The sequence below is a fragment of the Monocercomonoides exilis genome (genome assembly GCF_001643675.1).
Source record: "Monocercomonoides exilis strain PA203 chromosome Unknown scaffold48-729018, whole genome shotgun sequence".
NCBI lineage: Eukaryota > Preaxostyla > Oxymonadida > Polymastigidae > Monocercomonoides > Monocercomonoides exilis.
The window spans coordinates 21,464-39,938 of record NW_027150593.1 but is presented as its reverse complement, the minus strand read 5'-3'; the positions used below and the strand labels follow the sequence as shown (position 1 = coordinate 39,938).

The following is an 18,475-nucleotide window of genomic DNA, read 5'->3' as shown; positions in this document are numbered from 1 at the left end:
ATATTTATGTGAGCAATGAAACAGGAGCTTATGAGGGAAAAAATGATTTCTATTTATGCAAACGTGATGAAGTTTATGATGATGAGTACACTTCTGATTGAGCAGGAGCTTATAGGCTGCCAAATATAAACGCTGAAGAGATCAATTGCTTCGCTGTTTGTCGCCATCGGAGAGTCAAAAAGAATATCTGTGAAGAAAGACAACATGTGCGGTTATCACATTGAAGGGAAACTGATTCTCCAGCCTGGGAGCCTGCTATGGATTGAACCTCTTCTCCACTTTTGAGACTGGGATCAGTTTACCAGACCAGAAAAACGGAGAGAACAGAAGATCCATCAGGTTTCTCTGTGTATTTTCCAGCAACTGCTTCAGCAAAACAACAGAAGCATCCGAGTTCAGAAGAGAAGAAGAGGCCAAAAATTTCCTTGGCAGTCAAACACCTGAATATTGATTGCACAGATGGAATGCATCCAGATACTGCTTTCATCATGGAATAGAGCACTGAAAATTGTAATAAAGCGTATGATGAGCTGCGCACTGCAGTGAGAAAAATGCTTCGCGGAAGCTGTTTTGTTTTGCCTTTGGATATGAATGAAGAAAATATGCAGAGAGAAGGGATGTGCTGGTTTTGTTTTCCACGGAGCGACAAATTCTTCGGTTGGTCGTGTAAGAGGATGGCAGAGACGAACTGATCTGTTGAAGCTGACCTGTCAGTGGAGCTGTCCTGAAGCGGAGATGGAACAAGTTTGAGCGTTCTGAATGATCGTTTTTTAAATTGCATTCTCCTGATTTTTTTAAATGAACTTCTTCAGCGTCTCCTGTCATCATGATTATCAAAATCTTCTTTATAATCATATTTTTTCTTCATCTTCTTCATCTAAAAATCTCAAATCAATCAAAACATCTTTCCTCCGTGATTTTAATATGGCTTTGCCATGTTCCCAATTTGTTTCAAAGCAATTAACTGGTTTTCCAACAGATGCACAACTCTCTTCACATCCAACTCAATTTTCCTTTTTGTTTTCCTCAAGCACATTTAGGATTCCACTGCAAGACTTTCATTTCCTCAATATAAATCAATATTGTTTGTCGGAAACGCTATTTGAGTGAAACATTCAACTTATGTGTCTGTTATCACTTCAGGAAAATCTATACTTCCAACTTAGCAGTTGCTTCTTCCAGCTTCTTCTGATTCTTTTTGGTTTGATTTTGACGAACTCCCTTGTTTCTGTAGGATAGCCTTCTATCGCCTCATTTTTTTCAACTCCCTCTCTCCCTCTATCTTCTTTTCCTTTCTCCTTCCTCTGTCTCTTCGCGCTCCACCAGCACAGCCAGTGCAATCTCCTCAGGCAACGCAACCACATCCTCCATCCTCAACCCTCCATCTACAGCCTTCTTCTCCACAATCTCTCCCATATCACACGCTGCAACACTTCACCCCATTACTTCATCTTTCAACTTCACCAAGTATTTTAACTGCGGCGATCACAATATCTGCAGTGAAGGGTCAAACAGATCGTCGATCGACGGGAAAGCATTCACATCTATCACCGAAAAGATACGCTTGCTCCCCGACTTCTTTCTCACTGATGCTGCATGCGACGGAAGCGGCACAACCAGCGGAACTGAAAACATCTCTAAAAGTTCCACATCTTAGGCACACACAAAACACTCCCACACTGCAATGCTCACAGCTCCTCAATATGTCCCCACAGTTGCAGCAGCGACTGTGGAACGTGCAGCTCATTTTCCCCAGCCGCCTCTGTCACAACAATCCACAATCGCCTCTCCATATCGTCCATCACTTAATCCTTCAAGTTTGACGAAGCTACCGCCAACGCATCCAAAAAGTTAATCACAAGTGCTGATGATGGCTTATCATTCTCTGAAGATTTCTTCTCTTCGCTTCTCTGCCTCCGGAATGATTAAGTGAATCAGCGTGCTGTTCTTGAAAAAGATAATAAAGACGCAGAGAAGAGACAACTGCTTCACAGAGGAAACAAAATGGATATTGTTTGAGAAAAGTCATTGAACATGTTGGAAGCTCCTTCTCTGGTGCAAAGACAATATCTTCATTCGAAAAAGTGGTAGATAAGTTCAAAAAGCCGATTATTTAAGAGTTATGGAACAAGAAGGAGCTGCATTTCTTTGATGATAAATCGAAACGAGAAGAAATATTTTGAAAAAAAACTGATGAATAAGCCAAAACAATGAAGTATATGAAAGATGATTGCGTCTCCTGAAAGAGATAAAAGTGCTATTTTGAATTGTTAATAAAAGAGCATTTCTGGGAAAAATGGATGAAACTTTTTGTTTTTTAATCAATATTTCTTTTTATGTTCCGTATGTTGTTCATTTTGAAAGTTGTTCAATAATAATAAGTATTGAAATGTTGAATTTTTCACAATCTTAAATTTCAAAAAAAAAAGAATACCAAGATAAGAAGGTTTTTTCTTTTTGTAACACAACAAAGAAGTTTGCAAAAAAGAAAGAAAGCATTTGAAATATGAGGGAAAATACGGACTCTCAAGCCTTTTTTGCGTTAAGCCCAATAAATTTGTTTCACTCATAACTTTTCTCAACTTTCTCAGATTTCAAAATAAATCTGATTCTCATATCCATTAACAGGTATTATTGATATCACGACACAATGATTTGTTTCCTCACACGTATTTCAATAAATAAATTTTTTTTTTTTCCATTATTTTTTGATCGCTGAAAGTCTAAAAAAAGTGCATTATATTTCCATGAAATTGTCTGAAGTGACATATATTTTTCCCCAAAAAGATTATTTTTAATATCAAATACAATATTTTTCTTTAACTTTTATATGTAAAAAATGAAATTGATACGATATATTTGGGAAAAGGGTGACAAAACTCAATAGAATATTTCACAGCAATAAATGATAGTAACGTAATGATCAACTTTTTTGATCATTAGTGAAGGGAATTTCAGGTGAATTAATATTTTGTGACTTTTCAAAAAAAAAAAATACCCATTTCACATTTTTTCGATAAAAAAAAACATTATTTGGCTAAATTTTTTTTGAAAATATTTTTTTTGTTAAATTTTTAAATATTATAAAAATTTCATAATTTCATCTAATTTCTGTTCCCACTCAACAAATTTCACTGAAATATTAATAATTGCATTGTTAAGGTTTTATTTCCATTTAAGAGAAATTTCGTGAGTGAAAAAAGAAATTTGATGAAAATATGAAATTTTCATTTAATATGACTTTTAACAAAAAGATCTTTTCAAAATTATTTAGCCATTTGAGAAAAAAAGCTCCCTTTCCAGGATTTGTGACACACTAACATAAAGAAATAGTGCCTCAAGATAACGATGTGCTTTAAGTGATATGTTCTTCTGTTTTTGATTCAACTTCTTCTTCATTCCTCATTTCTGCAAGATTTTGTGAACAAGTTCATCAAGATTTCTTTTTTAATCCTTTGCTGTAAAAATAACTATCTTCTTCGTTGATTGATGTTCCAGAAACAAACTCTTTTCACAAGTCAAATCAAGATATTTTGAATGAATTTAGTATTTATATGTATCAGTCCACAAAATATTCCAATTTTTTCATTTAAAGTTCTGCTTTTTAATTGTTTTCTTTTCTTTCTTTTTTTGAAGACAATAATATTCAAACATTTTTCAAATGAAAGAAACAATAATTTATTTAGTGAACGTTTTATTTGTCTATATTTTTTTTTGAAGACGGTACGATATAAGAAAGGTTGGCAAAAATTTTTATTGAAAAAATAGCAAAAAATGGTACACTTCCGGGTTCCAACCTTCCACTCACAAACTTACAAGTTTGTTTGATCGTCGCTGGTGCGGATAGGTTAGAGTGCTCAACTTTTAATAGATCTTGTTCGAATTTTCCCTGCCGCACTGAATTGATTGAACGACTTGTTACACTTCGCTTTTTGAATGTTAATCACTTTATATAGTTATTTTTTTTCAACCTTTTTTTTTGGTAACTTTCGAACATTCAAATTCTTTTTGTTTTGTGACTCGTGACCTTAACTTTTATCGTTTCTTAAATAACTTCCCCATTAAATTGAGTAAGGTTTTAACATTTTGTTGGTATGTCTATTATATGTAATTAAAACTTTTTTTGATAAGTTTTTTGATTTTTGTTTTATTTTTGAACAGTGCATTTGAATCTTGTTTTAATGCAGTTTTAACTAGAATAAATAACTTTTAACCATTTTTAACTATATTTTTTATATGTTTTGTATATTAATAAAAGTTCTAAATGATTGAATAATTCTTTTTTTTACAGATTCACTCATTTCATATTTTTATTTTTTGTTTTAAGAATCAACAATAAAATAAAGTTATTCAATGAAAATTTCTTGTTTTTTTAATTATGTTTTATATAAATTAATTTTAAAAACTTGTCAATTATTAAATGATATTCTATTTAAAAAAAAAAATGAAAGTTAAGTGAATTGAAAAATAAAAAACTATTAAAAAACAAAATGTTATTATCTCAGCAAGCTCAGCAAATGTGTTTTGCTAACTCTTTATTCTTTCATTGTGGAATTGGAAAAAGAAGCAGAAGGAAATAATGTTGTTGATGAATGTTGCTGCAGGCGAAGAGATCTTCATTAATTTGAGATGTGTCAATCTTGTAAACAATCACCACTTTCTGTTTCTTATTCCATTTTTGTCTCTCTCATTTATTTTTATTCAATCACTTCTTTCTTTTTCTTCAACAGAAATTTTCCTTTTCTTATCCTTTTCCTCTTTTTCCTCTTTTTCTTCCTTTTCTTCTTCATTTTCTGACTGTGAGTCATGAGAATCGCCTAAAAAACATAGTTATGGTAATGTTAATATAAAAACAAGAAAAATAGACATTAAAAACATTAATATGGGTAAAAATTAAAAAGTCTAACTATCTTCCGAATAAAACAGAGTTGTGATTGATGATGGTGTGGGAGCTTCGGGATTCAATCTTTTCTTCATATTGACTCGATAGCGTTCATTAGCGATTCGCTTTGCTTCCACTTTCTTCTCATGCGACTGCATCAGATATCCAATGAATCGAGAATTTGCATCTGAGTCGACTGCAGTCAGTGGGTTTTTCAGGATGTGAAAATTCGTCAAACAGCATGCAATTGTAAAATACTCCTCCACTCTTTCCACTTCAAATGGCCATGGACGCCTGAAAACTGCAAAAAGAGTCTTCAACCTCCCAAAAATTCACTTGACAATTACTCTTTTGGATGCCAATTCTGGTGTTCCGATAGGTTTTGAGATAATTGCACACAATTCTGGACTTGCTCCAATGTATGCTGAGTCAGCAAGTATCTTTGCTCCTCCCAATTGACCCTCAAATTGACGTCAATTTTTTTTAAAAAGGACAAAATCGTGTGTTGACCCAGTTTGAACTGAACTGATGGTACAAGCAGTACCAATTCGAGGATTAACACCAACTTCCACCTTCACACAGTAAATATGATGCTTTCCACTATAAAATTTCTTTCCATATTCCAACCTCCCACCTGGTCGATTTGTTGGAATTACTGCACAATCCAAAACAAGACCCACCTCCTTCATTCTTTCAAGACGATCTGGGCGAAAAGTGAGAAATAAATCAGTCAAGAGCACTCTGATGTCTGCAGCAATTCTGTGAAGAAGGCGAATTGTTGCATTTTGAGTGTCATAAAAATAAGAAGAAAGCATAAATGTGAGTGTAGTGGATCAGTGATTAGGAAAAGTGAGAAATAGAAAAAGTTGATCAGAAAAATTGTTGATTGCCTTTTCTTTTCCTCGATGAGGAGATATTTCTTTTTGAAGAAGTTGGAGAAACAAATCGAACTCAATACGGGCGAAGCCAGTTCAGCGAAAAAAAGCAGTTGGTGTGTTGTCCAAAATAATCAAAGCTCTTTCGATGATTGAAGTGGTTTTTTTTTGTTTCTTTGACAGCATGAGAAGCAGGCATTTTATTTCTTTCTTCAACTCTCTCCAAAACACTCAAAAGTGAAGATTCAGACATTGATCGAAACAGTCAAAAAATGATAACAACAAACACACCCTTTATTTGTAAATATTTTTGTGATCAAAAAGCACCCATGATAAAAAACAATGGATGCGATTAAATCACATTGAAACTTAGTCGATCTTTTTGGAATGATATCAAACTCATACAAAAAAGTTAATGTGAATACGATATAACAAAATAAATTCGTATAAGTTCTTGTGAGGGAGGAAACTTGGGCCATCGATCAGAATAAAAATTTAGAATATTTGTTAATGATTAATCAAAAAAAAAAAAGACTTCCTTGTTTATTCAAAATCAAAAAATGGATAAAACATATCGAAAACTGTTTGTAATTATTAATTTCGAAAGTTTTGAATAATTATCAACAGAAAATGAATGAAATAATTTAAAAGTCAATTACAAAACATAAAAGATAACATTAAGCAAAAAGAGAAGAATCAGAATCAGAAGCTTTTGAAATCTCTCCGAAATTTCTTCCTTCAGGTGCTTTTGTTGGATCCACAGAATTCTAGGTCCAAGATGGTGGATTATCCTTTTAAAGCTTGAGAACAACTGATTTATCTAAAGGCCAAAGCCAAATAACTTTCCACGATGAGATGATTGTGCTGGGATAGCATGCCGCTTCCAACACATCTCGAAGCATTGTTGTGATAACTTCTCTTTTCTGTGAAGCTGTCTTTGTCCACTTTCTGTTACTCTAGCAAACACTCTTTTCATGTTGGCGAAAATAAACTAATCATTTTGTTGAATGATATGCGATGTGTGAGATGGCAGTTTAATCAGATCAACAAAATTATTTTTTCCGAGTCTTTTCATTTCTTCAGTGAAATGTCCAACATCGCCGTCCATAATCAACGCTGCATGCCTGTATTTCTCCCCAATGGCAATCCTTTTTTTGATAATTTCTGGAAGAAAGCAGATTCTGAATAATTCAAAAAACAATGATGATGTGACATGTCCAGTTGTCGATGGGAAGAATACTTGTGAGGTTGTGGCCGACTTGCACTCAGTTTGAAAAGTTTTTTATAAAATTTCGATTGGAGTCAAATATCTGTAGCCATCTGCGCTGCACACGAAGACGATTGAAGTTGCAAATGGAAGAGATGTTTCCAAAGTTATAACTGAATTCGAGGATGAAGATGAAGCGACTAGATCATTTTTTCTTTTATGAAAAAAGGTTGAGGTCATCGATATTAAATAACAATTGAGGAATCGGTTTTTCCTCGTTAAGATACGATTCGTATAAATCGAAAAAAGGTATTAAAACCTTTCGGCAAGAATGAGCGGCCCTTCCGATTGGAAGAGCCTTTGGCTTTGCAAACACAATTTCTGGATGTTTTTTTAAAAACCATTACGTCCAGTGCTTGTCAACTGATTTGCGTTCTTCCTCTTCCTTCCTTTTCTTTTGCAACATTTCATTTACCTGTGAATAGAAAAAAATTAAAGAATGATATATAAACACATCCATTACAAACCGTTTGAGTTATCAATTTTTTTGTTGGATATTTACCAATTTTTATTTCGTCAAGAAACAACTGTTTCATTTCTAACTCCTCAGCCTCGTTAAATAATGTGCGCCTTCTACATTTCCCAATGCTTTTGCCATTGTCCCTTGCTTTGATCGCTCGCTGCTGTGAAGATCTCTTTGACAAGCCGCTTTCATTAATTTGTCTTTCAGAATACTCAAGAATATCGTGAACGTACAAGGCTTTTGCGTGTGGATCTCCCAGTGATCGAATATCACTCGTTGCGTTGACGTGCGTAAAGGAGGGTTTTGTATTTATCATTTTGATCAAAAACGTCATTTATATTTTATAACAAAAAATGGCCCGGGTGTTTCCTCGCTAGCCCGGGTTTCCTTCCTCACTATTTCTTCTTCTTTTGTTACACAAATATTTATAACAAAATCCCAACCCTAAAAATTGATCACAAAATGAACCCGTTTTTTCAAGCGCAAACCCTAGAAAGAAGAACGAGAATAAAACACTAAGCCCAATAACCTTTTCGCTAACCCTACAACCTAAACCAAACAATTAATACAGAAATAATTATTGAATTGAAACCCTATAAATAGAATAATACTGGGTCAGATCAATTCTGTCCACATTTCTTAAAAATTACCAAAAAATACTAATTGATGAATTTTCAGATAAAAATAATATTGGAATATTTTTTTCATGCATTCATTCCAACTGACAAAATTACACAAGAATGTTTATAATAACATTGTCAAGCATGTGCTGGCATATTGGAACAATATGGGAGTTATCAAAACTTCTTAAAACTTATTTGTTTGTAATTAATTTGATTATTAATCATCAAAATACATGTTTATAATCATCGGAAATCCATAATTGTAATTTTTCAAACTTTTTTGAAAAATGTCAATTTCAAGTTGTTATGGGTTGTGAAAAAATTGATACAGTCTGTCCCAAAAAAATGTTGATCTGTCCTTTTTTTAATGTTGAGCATCCCGCAATAAATAAAAATTTAATTTCCCACATTCGCCTTTCGTCATAATTAACATTTTCACAATATGGAAAATATTCAATTATTGGATGCTAGAACAGTTGAAAAGAAAAAGAAAATAATAGGATCAGTTCCAACAATTTCAGAATTCAAAGTTAGTGCAGTTTCTTTACCTGCTGTTCATCCTTTGGAAGAACGAATTCATCAAACTATAAAAATGAGAGCAGCAATGAGAGCAGAGGAAGAAAGAAGAAAGAAAATAGAAGATCTTAGAAATGTTGGAGTTCATGAGAATCAAAAAATAAAAAATCCTTATATTAATGCAACTGATGCGAAAAGAAGGAAATTATCTAATCTTTTTCAAATCCATGGTCAGGAGAAGAGCGAAACATGGTACGCGAATGAGTGCACATTAACAACAATTACTGCAGCTAGGTACTTATCGAAATTAAAGGCGGGAATAAACATTACACTTCCATTACATCAAAAAGGGAGAAAGAAAAAGGTCGAAAACGAACAATATCAATCAATTGTTCGGGAAAAAATGAAGCAGAATCCTTTGAATACAGTGAGGAAAATTGCTTCTGAATTATCAAATCATGGAAGCCCGATTGGGAAATCAACAATATACCGTATTCTTACAGAAAAAAATAAAGATACCCAAAAATATCCTATTTTTTCCTTCAAAAGGATAACAAAGAGAGAATCCGCAGCTAATTCAGAAGAAAACAAAATTCTCCGTATTAAATTCATCGAAAAACTCAACGAATATCAAATGGATGGTGCAATGATATTTTATATAGATGAAACATCTTGGAATGTGGAATGCGTCAGAAAATACGGATGGTCCCCAGTTGGAGAGAAGGTTCTCATTCCTCCTCCACCAGTTCATCAGTCACTTACTGCCATCACATCCATCTCTCAATCAGGAATGGGATATTCCGAAGTTATTAGAGGATCAATTAATCATGAAGTCTTTGAGGCATACATCAAAAGATTTTTGCTTTCAATAAAAGTCCATGGATCATCGGTTATTGTGATGGACAACGCTTCAATTCATCATCTTAACACAGACGCAATAATTATGGAAGCCGGTCATCATGTACTATACAATGCCGCATATTCACCTATTCTAAATCCAATAGAAAACGTTTTTGGTTATTGGAAAAAAAGAGCTGAAGAAAGCTCTTGCATCTGGAAAGGAGAAAACCATTTTATTGCCGTGCTTGTTGACACCTTCAAAGATATTACAGCAAGAGAAGTGCGAAGAACAATTGCTAATGTTGAGAATGAAATATGGCCACTGGTTTTGGAAAAGAAAGACCTATGATCTTAACGTTGCACTTATTTATTCATGCTTCATTTATGTCTGATAGAATAATTTAATTTGAGTTTATATTTATTGTTCTTTAATCTCACATCATTTTGTTTTCATTTCTTTTATTTTAATCAACGATCTTTGCCAATAACAAAGTAAATTGGCTTGTTGGTTCTTTATAATCTTTTTTTTTCCAAAAGGAAGTGAAAAATACTTAAACATTCACAGATCGTTATGTCATTAAAGGCTATCAATCAAAAAGAATAAAAATAATGAACTGTTCATTTAAAAAAAGAATAATTAATAGTTTTGAAAATTGTTTGAAAAAAACAAAGATTCAAATTATCATTCAGTAATAAAAATAATTGCACAGCTATCAATTTTTCATGAGATTTCTGAATGCTTTATTCATTATTAGTGAATAATATATTCAAAAGGTTTACCTGAATTAACATTTTGTAAGATTGAAATTTTCATTCAAATGAATCAAAACATTACTCAAAAACAAGTGAGTTGGTTATTGATACACAATATAGCTTAAAAAACAACAAAAGTTTTAAAGCTGAATAAATAATTGATTGCAATCATTCATCCACTGATTTGTTCAAAGAAAAACACATAAAAGCACAAAAATCTTGTTCATGTACTTGAAACAGTGTTTAACCCCTTGCTAATAAAATGTTAATTATGACGAAAGGCGAATGTGGGAAATTTATTTTTTATTTATTGCGTGATGCTCAACATTAAAAAAGGACAGATCAACATTTTTTTGGGACAGACTGTATATTGAAATGGCAACGCTGGATCTTCAGATAATTTAACCTCTTCAGCTGGATAATGTTTTCACTGACGAAGACGGAGCGTGGCGGTGGTTTTACGAGAATATTTCGAAAAACGAAGCGAAAATTTGCGTCCGTGGCAGATGAAAAATGATTTTTCTTAAAGGCGAAAAGTTTTGCAGATATTGGTACTGTTCAAAATGCAATAGAAACAAATATGTTTATGATGAAACAGTTTTCTCTGGGAATAAATTAGGATTATGGAAGATCTTTAGAATCATTTTGTGGTATTGGGAAAGTGCAAATATAAAGTTCGTTTCGAAAATGCTGGGAGTGGATAGGAAAACTGTTGGATTTTGGTGCAGCATCGTCAGAGTTTCCTTCATGGAAATTTGGTATTTTCATCAAAAACCAAAAGGAGGAATAGGGAAAGCGGTTTATATTGATGAAGCTGTGTGGAGGAGAAGAAAATACAAGAGTGGAAGAAAATAAACACGAATTTGGATATTTGGTGGAGTTGAGAGGTTTGAGGGAGGGGGAGCTGGTCCTCGTTTTGTGAATGTTATGCCAAACAGGAAGAGGGAGACTCTTCTTCATATCATTTTGGAAACAATTCGAAGTGGTACAACAATTATGAATGACGAGTGGAAAGCAAACTCCACTTTGGATCAATACGATAACAATCATGAAACTGTTATCCATAAAAAAATTTTGTTGATTATGTTACAGTTGCATGTACCAATACAATAGATGGCTTGTTCGGAACATTGTGTAAATCATTCACTAAGTGTGCAGTGAGAAAATCATTGATTGCAAATCATTGAGCTATATTTCTTCTTAAAACTACTTTGAATTTTAATTTTCTTGATATTTCACCTACTATCGTCAAGCATAAAGCGGTTGAAAAGCCAGGAAGATCTTGCGGAAGATGAAGTCGAAGATGAAAATTTCGAAATACCTCAAATTGGAGATATTTTGGGAGATGAAGAAACTGAGGAAAAATCGTCAGGGCTCGAGACAGAAAAAAAACTTCAGATAATGAACAATAATTGAGATTTCTTTTATTTTTTTTTTCATTTTTTATATTTTGTCCACACACATATCCGATGATAATAAATATGAATAATGATGATTTGTGATCATATTAATAACAAATAAATATGTTTTAAGGAGTTTTCAAAACTCCCACATCGTACCCTTACACTCATTTGCTTTCGAATCGGTGTATTTTTGTGAGTAAGAATAGGTTTTGATAATAACACACTATTTTCATATTCACCTGAAAATTAAACAAAAGGAAATTTTCCAAAAAAATTTCGACATATCATAGAATCCAAAATATGAAGTTTTTTCAATGAAAAAAAAAATTAATTTTGATTGATTTTTGTTGCAAATATGATTGTCGAATAATTTTGAACCCAAAATCGATACAGTGATAATATGATATCTTGTTCATTAACACATCTTTATATTTCTGCTTGCTTTTAGATGAATGATCTTGAAATGAGTTTGATTGAGTATTTCAGTTTTCTCTCTTTTCGAGAAAAGAGATTCAGAAACAAAAAACATAACTAAGGAAGTGTTTTAAGAAAAAACAAAAATAAATTTGTGGTATTCATATTATCACAAAATGACAACACAATTTTCAAAGTCAAAAAAAAAGAAATGAAATGAAATGAAAAAAGAAAAAAATGAAAGAAAGAGAAAAAAAGAAAAAAAGAAAAGTGTAATAAAATAAAAAGAAAAGAAAAGAAACATTTTATTCGCAAAAAAACAAAAACTTTTTAATAATTATTATATATATCAATAGAATTTCAGTTATTGCAAATTCTCAGCAATTAACATGATTTTTCGGATAATAAAAAAAGAGATTGAAATTTTTTTAGTTTTTCATGCATTTGAACACCAACAATTATTTCAGTCCATAATTTCTCGATCAAATGAAATTTATTTTATAAATTTTTTTTGTGATTTTGATTATTCATTTTGCTAAGATCAAATTGAAATTAACTTCTTTTTTTATTATTTTGTTATATATACAACTTATGCTTGATGCAACCACATGGCACAGCAATTATTATAAATTTTCAAGTGCTGAAAAAAACAATTAATACAGTATCAGAACTCTTTGCAACTGATGAAATTGAAAAGAAAGAAATTGAACACATTAAGGGAAATATGTAACTTAAAGCTTTTTCAATAAAAAATTATGAACTTTTTTTGACTTATTGAGAACAAAAAAAAAAAAAAACAAGCAAATTCTTTATCGATTTTAGTAATATTTGTGATGTCACAAAACATTGTATTGTGACATCAATGATGCCTGTTTGAAAATATGAGAATTCTATAAATTTTGAAAATTGAGAAAAGGAAATATAATAATGTGTGAAACAATTTTTTGTTCTTTGTGCAAAAAAAGCTTGAAAGTTCTTATTTTTTCCCCATATGAAAGAAATTTCTTTTTCAACATTTCAAATATTAAAACAATAGAAATAGTCAGAAATCAGTTTCTTTCTAATTTATTTATGAAAAGAGATCTTGCTGCAGATAAAAAAAGGAATAAACCTGGAAAATGTGGAAGATCAACTTTCAAAGACAATTCAGACAAACAGTATTTAACCACAGTGATAATTCATGATGCAGAGAGTGGAACATTTCTTTCATAAATAAAATAACACAAATGGTTTGTATTTCGCTTATTATTATTTGTTCTAATTGTTTTTTATTATTCAGGAAAATGATTTGTTGAAAACAAAAAGAAAAAAAGGAGATGAAGCAAAAACTGTAGACAGACATTGAGTGAAACGATTTTTGAAAAGGCACATTGAAATTAGTCTTGCAAAACCTATTATTTTTGTTTTGAGGGAGAGCAGCCCACACTTTGAAATATTCAATCGGCACTTTCTTTGACAAAGTGAAAAAATTATTCCAAAGTATGAATCCAATTCCCCAGCTATTATTAAACTTTGATGAAACTTCCACTTTTTCATCCAAACAACAACATGAAATTGTTGCTTTTTAATCCTCAACGCCTTCAACTGTTGTTTTTGATGTTCCCTTGTTAACTTCCACTTCAATTATCTTCATGACAAGTGCAGACGGGTGTAGATATTTGACACCCATATTAATGCATTTTGTGAAACTTCCAGAAAAAAACAAGCTCGTAACAACTTCACACGAAGTGTTCATTCCTTCTTCATCGTGTTATGAAACTTCAACTATTTTATTGGACTTATTCAAGAAGTGTGTAATAACAGAGATTAATAATAATAGAATTGCAGTGGGAAAGAAAGAAAAGAATGCAGTGCTCATTATTGACTGTGGAGTGGGAAATTTTCTGCCGGAAATTCTTCAATTGTGTTAGAATAATTTAATTGATCTTGTGAAACTTCCATCGAACACTTCACACATTTTGCAGCCTAATGATCAATACATCTGCACAAGTGTGAAAAGGGTGTTTGGAAAAGCCAAAGAAAGCGAAACAACAACCACAGCATCTTCAAAAAGAGAAATTTTTTAGTGAAATCCTGAGAAACGGACTTGCAGCCGCTTCGTATCCAGAAACTATAAAATCTTCTTGGAAAAGCACAGGGTTATGGCCATTTAACCCAGAGAAGATTTTATCAAATCTTCCTGATAATCCTCCAGAATGGGCGTTATCTGGGGTTGAATCCAAATCTGCACCTATCGGATCTTCATTTAAAGCTGTTTATTACTCTTCTGATGATTTATATGATTTTTTCTAAAAACAATTTATTAAAAATACCATGTACCTGCAGCTTTTTTTGGAATTATTTGCTTTTTCATAAAAGTTTATTATCAGAAATGTTAACTGTTTTTCTTTTTTTTTTTCATGAAATAAAATAAAAACACAAAAAATGGAAATATGAAAAAAAACCAATTTTAATATTCATGACACGGGTTTCCTCCCCGATTTGCATGTCATAAATCTGGAACAGTGAATAAATTTCAGCTTTTAATAAATTTCTTGATCATTCATTTGTTTCAAATTATATAATGTGAACGTTTGAAGTTAATAAAATTGCTATTTGAAAACTATTGTGTTCACAAAAACAATTTTTCTTCATATTTCATTTTTAATACAACATGTGAAGTGAACGGGTTTTGTGTTCATTTTTTAATTATAAAACAAATTATTGTAACTTCAAACGCTCCTTTTATCAGATTTGAAATAAATGGATGAGCTAAAAGTTAAATAAAAGCTGAAAATTTTGCATTTTAAAGGATTTATGAAATGTCCAGGATTTGTGATTCATTAACGAGAATTTAACAAATTTTATAAATCATTTTGCATTATATATATTCAATCCCATTTTAACAAACATTAATCCAACAAAATAAATCAAAAACAGTTTTTTCAATGTCAAAACAATGATATCAAATCATGGGTTAATATTTGATCATTTGAAAAAGATGAATAAAGTGTTGCATTGTTTTTGACGTTTTGAAAAGAGTGAAATAATGCATCAAAACACTTTTATGGATGTTCTGAAATGTGTAGAAAAAAGGAATGTCATTCCGACACATATTCATGCAACAAAAGAATAAAAAAACACAACAATCATCGAAATAGCTTGTTCGAAATTTTTGGATAAGTCAACTGTGTTTTTCAGATTGACTGGGTTTATTCGTTCTGAATTCGACTTGTTTCTTCGTCTTCTTTCATCCTCAGCTAAACCACATCGTGGAAGTGCAAAGTCAATCGAATCTTTGGATGAACAACTTTTTCTTTTGTAAGTTTTTCTTCACCACGGCTCCATTTCTTTAACTCACGTCATATCTCAATCAAAACACGAATCTCAAACATCAACTGTTCGACTTCTTCATTCAACAGCATCAAATTTAAAACCTCAACTTGCAAATCTTTTTCTTTCATTTCGTCCAGATCGTCCAAAACAAATGAAGGAGGTGGGAATTGTGCTTGACTGCACAGTTATTCCAACAAACAAACCTGTTGGGAGGTTGGAGTTTGGAAAAAAATATTATACAGGAAAACACCACATCTGCAATGTCAAAGTAGAGGTGGGAGTTAACCCCAAGGTGGGGACAGCAAGTACAATAAGTTCTATCTACTCTGGGTCAACTCACGATTTCACTATTTTCAAAGAACATTACACCACATTTGTTCAAAAGCTTGGAGGAACAAAGATTTTAGCTGATTTTGCTAACATAGGAGCGAAACCAGAGCTTGGGGCGATTATTGCAAAGCCAGTTGGAACTCCTGAACTTGCATCTCATCGCGTTATCGAGAAAAGATCATTCGGAAGACTCAAAATACTCTTCACCGTCTTCAGAAAACCTTGGACATTTGATGTTGTGAAAGTTGCAGACTATTTTTTGCGTTGTATGCTGCCTAACAAACTTTCATATCTTGCACAATCCACTCGCAAACAAGGATTTTGAGGCTAATTCATTGTTTTTGGAGGAGTGATATTCAGATTACTTGAAAAAAGCAGATGCAAAGAAGGTGGCTAATGCTAGATATTTCGCCAAAATGACAAATAAACTCAATCCAGAAAATACCCTAACACCCACAATAACTACAATTTTGGAAGAAACTGGAAGCTTATCTTTCACTTTTATTCCATTGTTGTTAATTTTTATTGACTTTTTTTCTTTTTCTGTTAACCGTGTGTCCAAATTTTTTGTAAAGTTCCTTTTATTTTCTAATAAAAAAAACCTTCATATTTCGATAAAATTTATGTTCCAACGAACGAAACATAACTCAAATGGAAATAATAACTTTGTCAAGATTTTATTTTTATAACAGCAAAATTTTATGTGTGGAAATAGAAATTTGATCGAAATATGTAATTTGTATTCAATTTGAAAATTAAACAAAAGGAACTTTTCAAAAAAATTTAGACATATTATTATTTTTTGATATGATTTTGATAGTGATCACAGAACATTATGAGCTGAAAAAGCAAAGCAGCGAAGAGAGAAAGAAATTGAAACAATTCAAGATCAAAGGAATAATAATAAAATTTATTCTCTTGAACGAGAATGATGCATTTCTGATGAACAAGGATTGATATCTGACAATTCTCAGGCTTGGTTTTTTCCGAATCAATTGAAGTCAACCAATTTATTTTCTCGAACATCTTCTCAACATTTTCCTGCGTTTTCTTCACCATTTTCATCATCTGAATCTTCCTTTTCATCAACTTCCAAAATCTCTTCATTTTCATGTTTTGATCAATTATCTTCATCAATTCCTCTTTCTCAAAATGAAAGTCTAAATGCTTCAGACTCTTTAAATTTTCTATATTCTCAAACCGCTTCCTCATCCTCAACTTCATGCAGAAAATCTTCAAATGTATCAGAAAAAGCAGGATCATCAAAAAAGAACACATATTCAAGTCCCTTGCAATCACTGCTAAGCCAAAAGGAATAATCATTTAATATTCTTAACAATTTTTTCAATAACATCAATTCACTATTCAAAAATATTAAACAGAAGCTTTTTGATATTAAGAATATTTTCTTTTTTAAATTGAGGAAAGATTTTTAAAAAATATGCAATAAAAAAAGCTGTTCATCATTTTTTTCAATAAAGAGTCAATGTAATTTAAAATTATAAAAAAAAAGAGAAAATGAAATATGGAATTGAAAAAAACTATCGCTTCATCTTTGTGATTAAACTCCTGATTGTCCGAGTCTTACTAACAATATAGATCGTTTCAAGATAAGGCTTGAAACACATTTTATGCAAAAATTTTAGGATCATAATAATAATGTATGATCGAAAAAAAACCACACGTTATCAATAAAATAATTAATAAATAAACATACGCAGTTACGTTTTTCAGTCAATTTGTTCTAAACATTAAGTTTCATGAAACATGTCAAAAATCAGATCAAAATGTTTCCATAACAAAAGAAGAAAAACAGTGATCCAAAATAAATATAAAACCGAATTAATTAAGTCTAAGCCGTTTAAATAAACAAAAAACGTTTTGACTTTATGAATTCGAATTGACATACTCAATTCGTTTAAGGTTAAATAGAACTTGATTGATTCGACTGCGTCAAGTGGCATTAGATCGGTCAACATCCAATAAGATTGATCTAATGCCATTAAGACGCAGTCAAATTGGATGTGACTCAGTCACATCCGATCATTTCCATTCTGGGTCTCCTGATCATTAATTGAACAAAAAATATTTCAAGTTAAAACTTTGTTATTTCTCTTTTAATGCTTTATTAAAATAATATATAATTGTTTAAATTGGATGTTTTTTCAATTTTTAAGAATAACAAATTTAATGATTTTTTCGTGAATTATTTTCATTCAATTCGTTTTAAATTAAGATTAAATAATTAATGTCACATACAAAATGTGATTTTGATAATTCCCATTTCGCTATTGAACATTCCAAAAAAAGAATCATATGTTTTTGAAAACATCTTTCAGATTTCCTTATAAAAAACAAATAAGAGAATAATATGAATAAATAGCTTTTTATTTGTTGTTTGTTGTTCGAAAATATCAAAACATCAAAAAACAATAGAGTAAAAAACAATCTGCACAAGAAAAAAAGTGAAAAATGAAAGCATTTTATGAAAATGAAAAAGTGATAATTATTATAATACGCAAACGTTAATTATATAAAATACTTTCTATTTTTTCATCATTTCAAGAGATAAAGCTGATAACAACGTCACAATTACAAAAATGTGAAGTTTTCAAAAACCTGAATCAAACTTGAAAAACACAAAAAAAATACCATAAATAGAGAATAAAAACACAAATTAAATAGTAACATATTAAAAAATTAAACAATAATAACTTTAATAAGGTTAAATACGAACAATACAAAAAATGAACGATCACAACTTTTGATCATAAAAATCACAATTTCACCCTCG

General features: G+C 31.3%; 1 protein-coding gene across 1 annotated transcript; it reads left to right on the top strand.

Annotated features, from left to right (window-relative positions):
- Positions 1–8,552: 8,552 nt before the first annotated feature.
- On the top strand, positions 8,553–9,815 carry MONOS_12222 (putative transposase; the record flags this gene model as incomplete). Its single annotated transcript, XM_067864826.1, has 1 exon — positions 8,553–9,815. One exon carries the CDS (start codon positions 8,553–8,555, stop codon positions 9,813–9,815), a length of 1,263 nt encoding a protein of 420 aa, XP_067721183.1.
- Between the last annotated feature and the right edge of the window lie 8,660 nt (positions 9,816–18,475).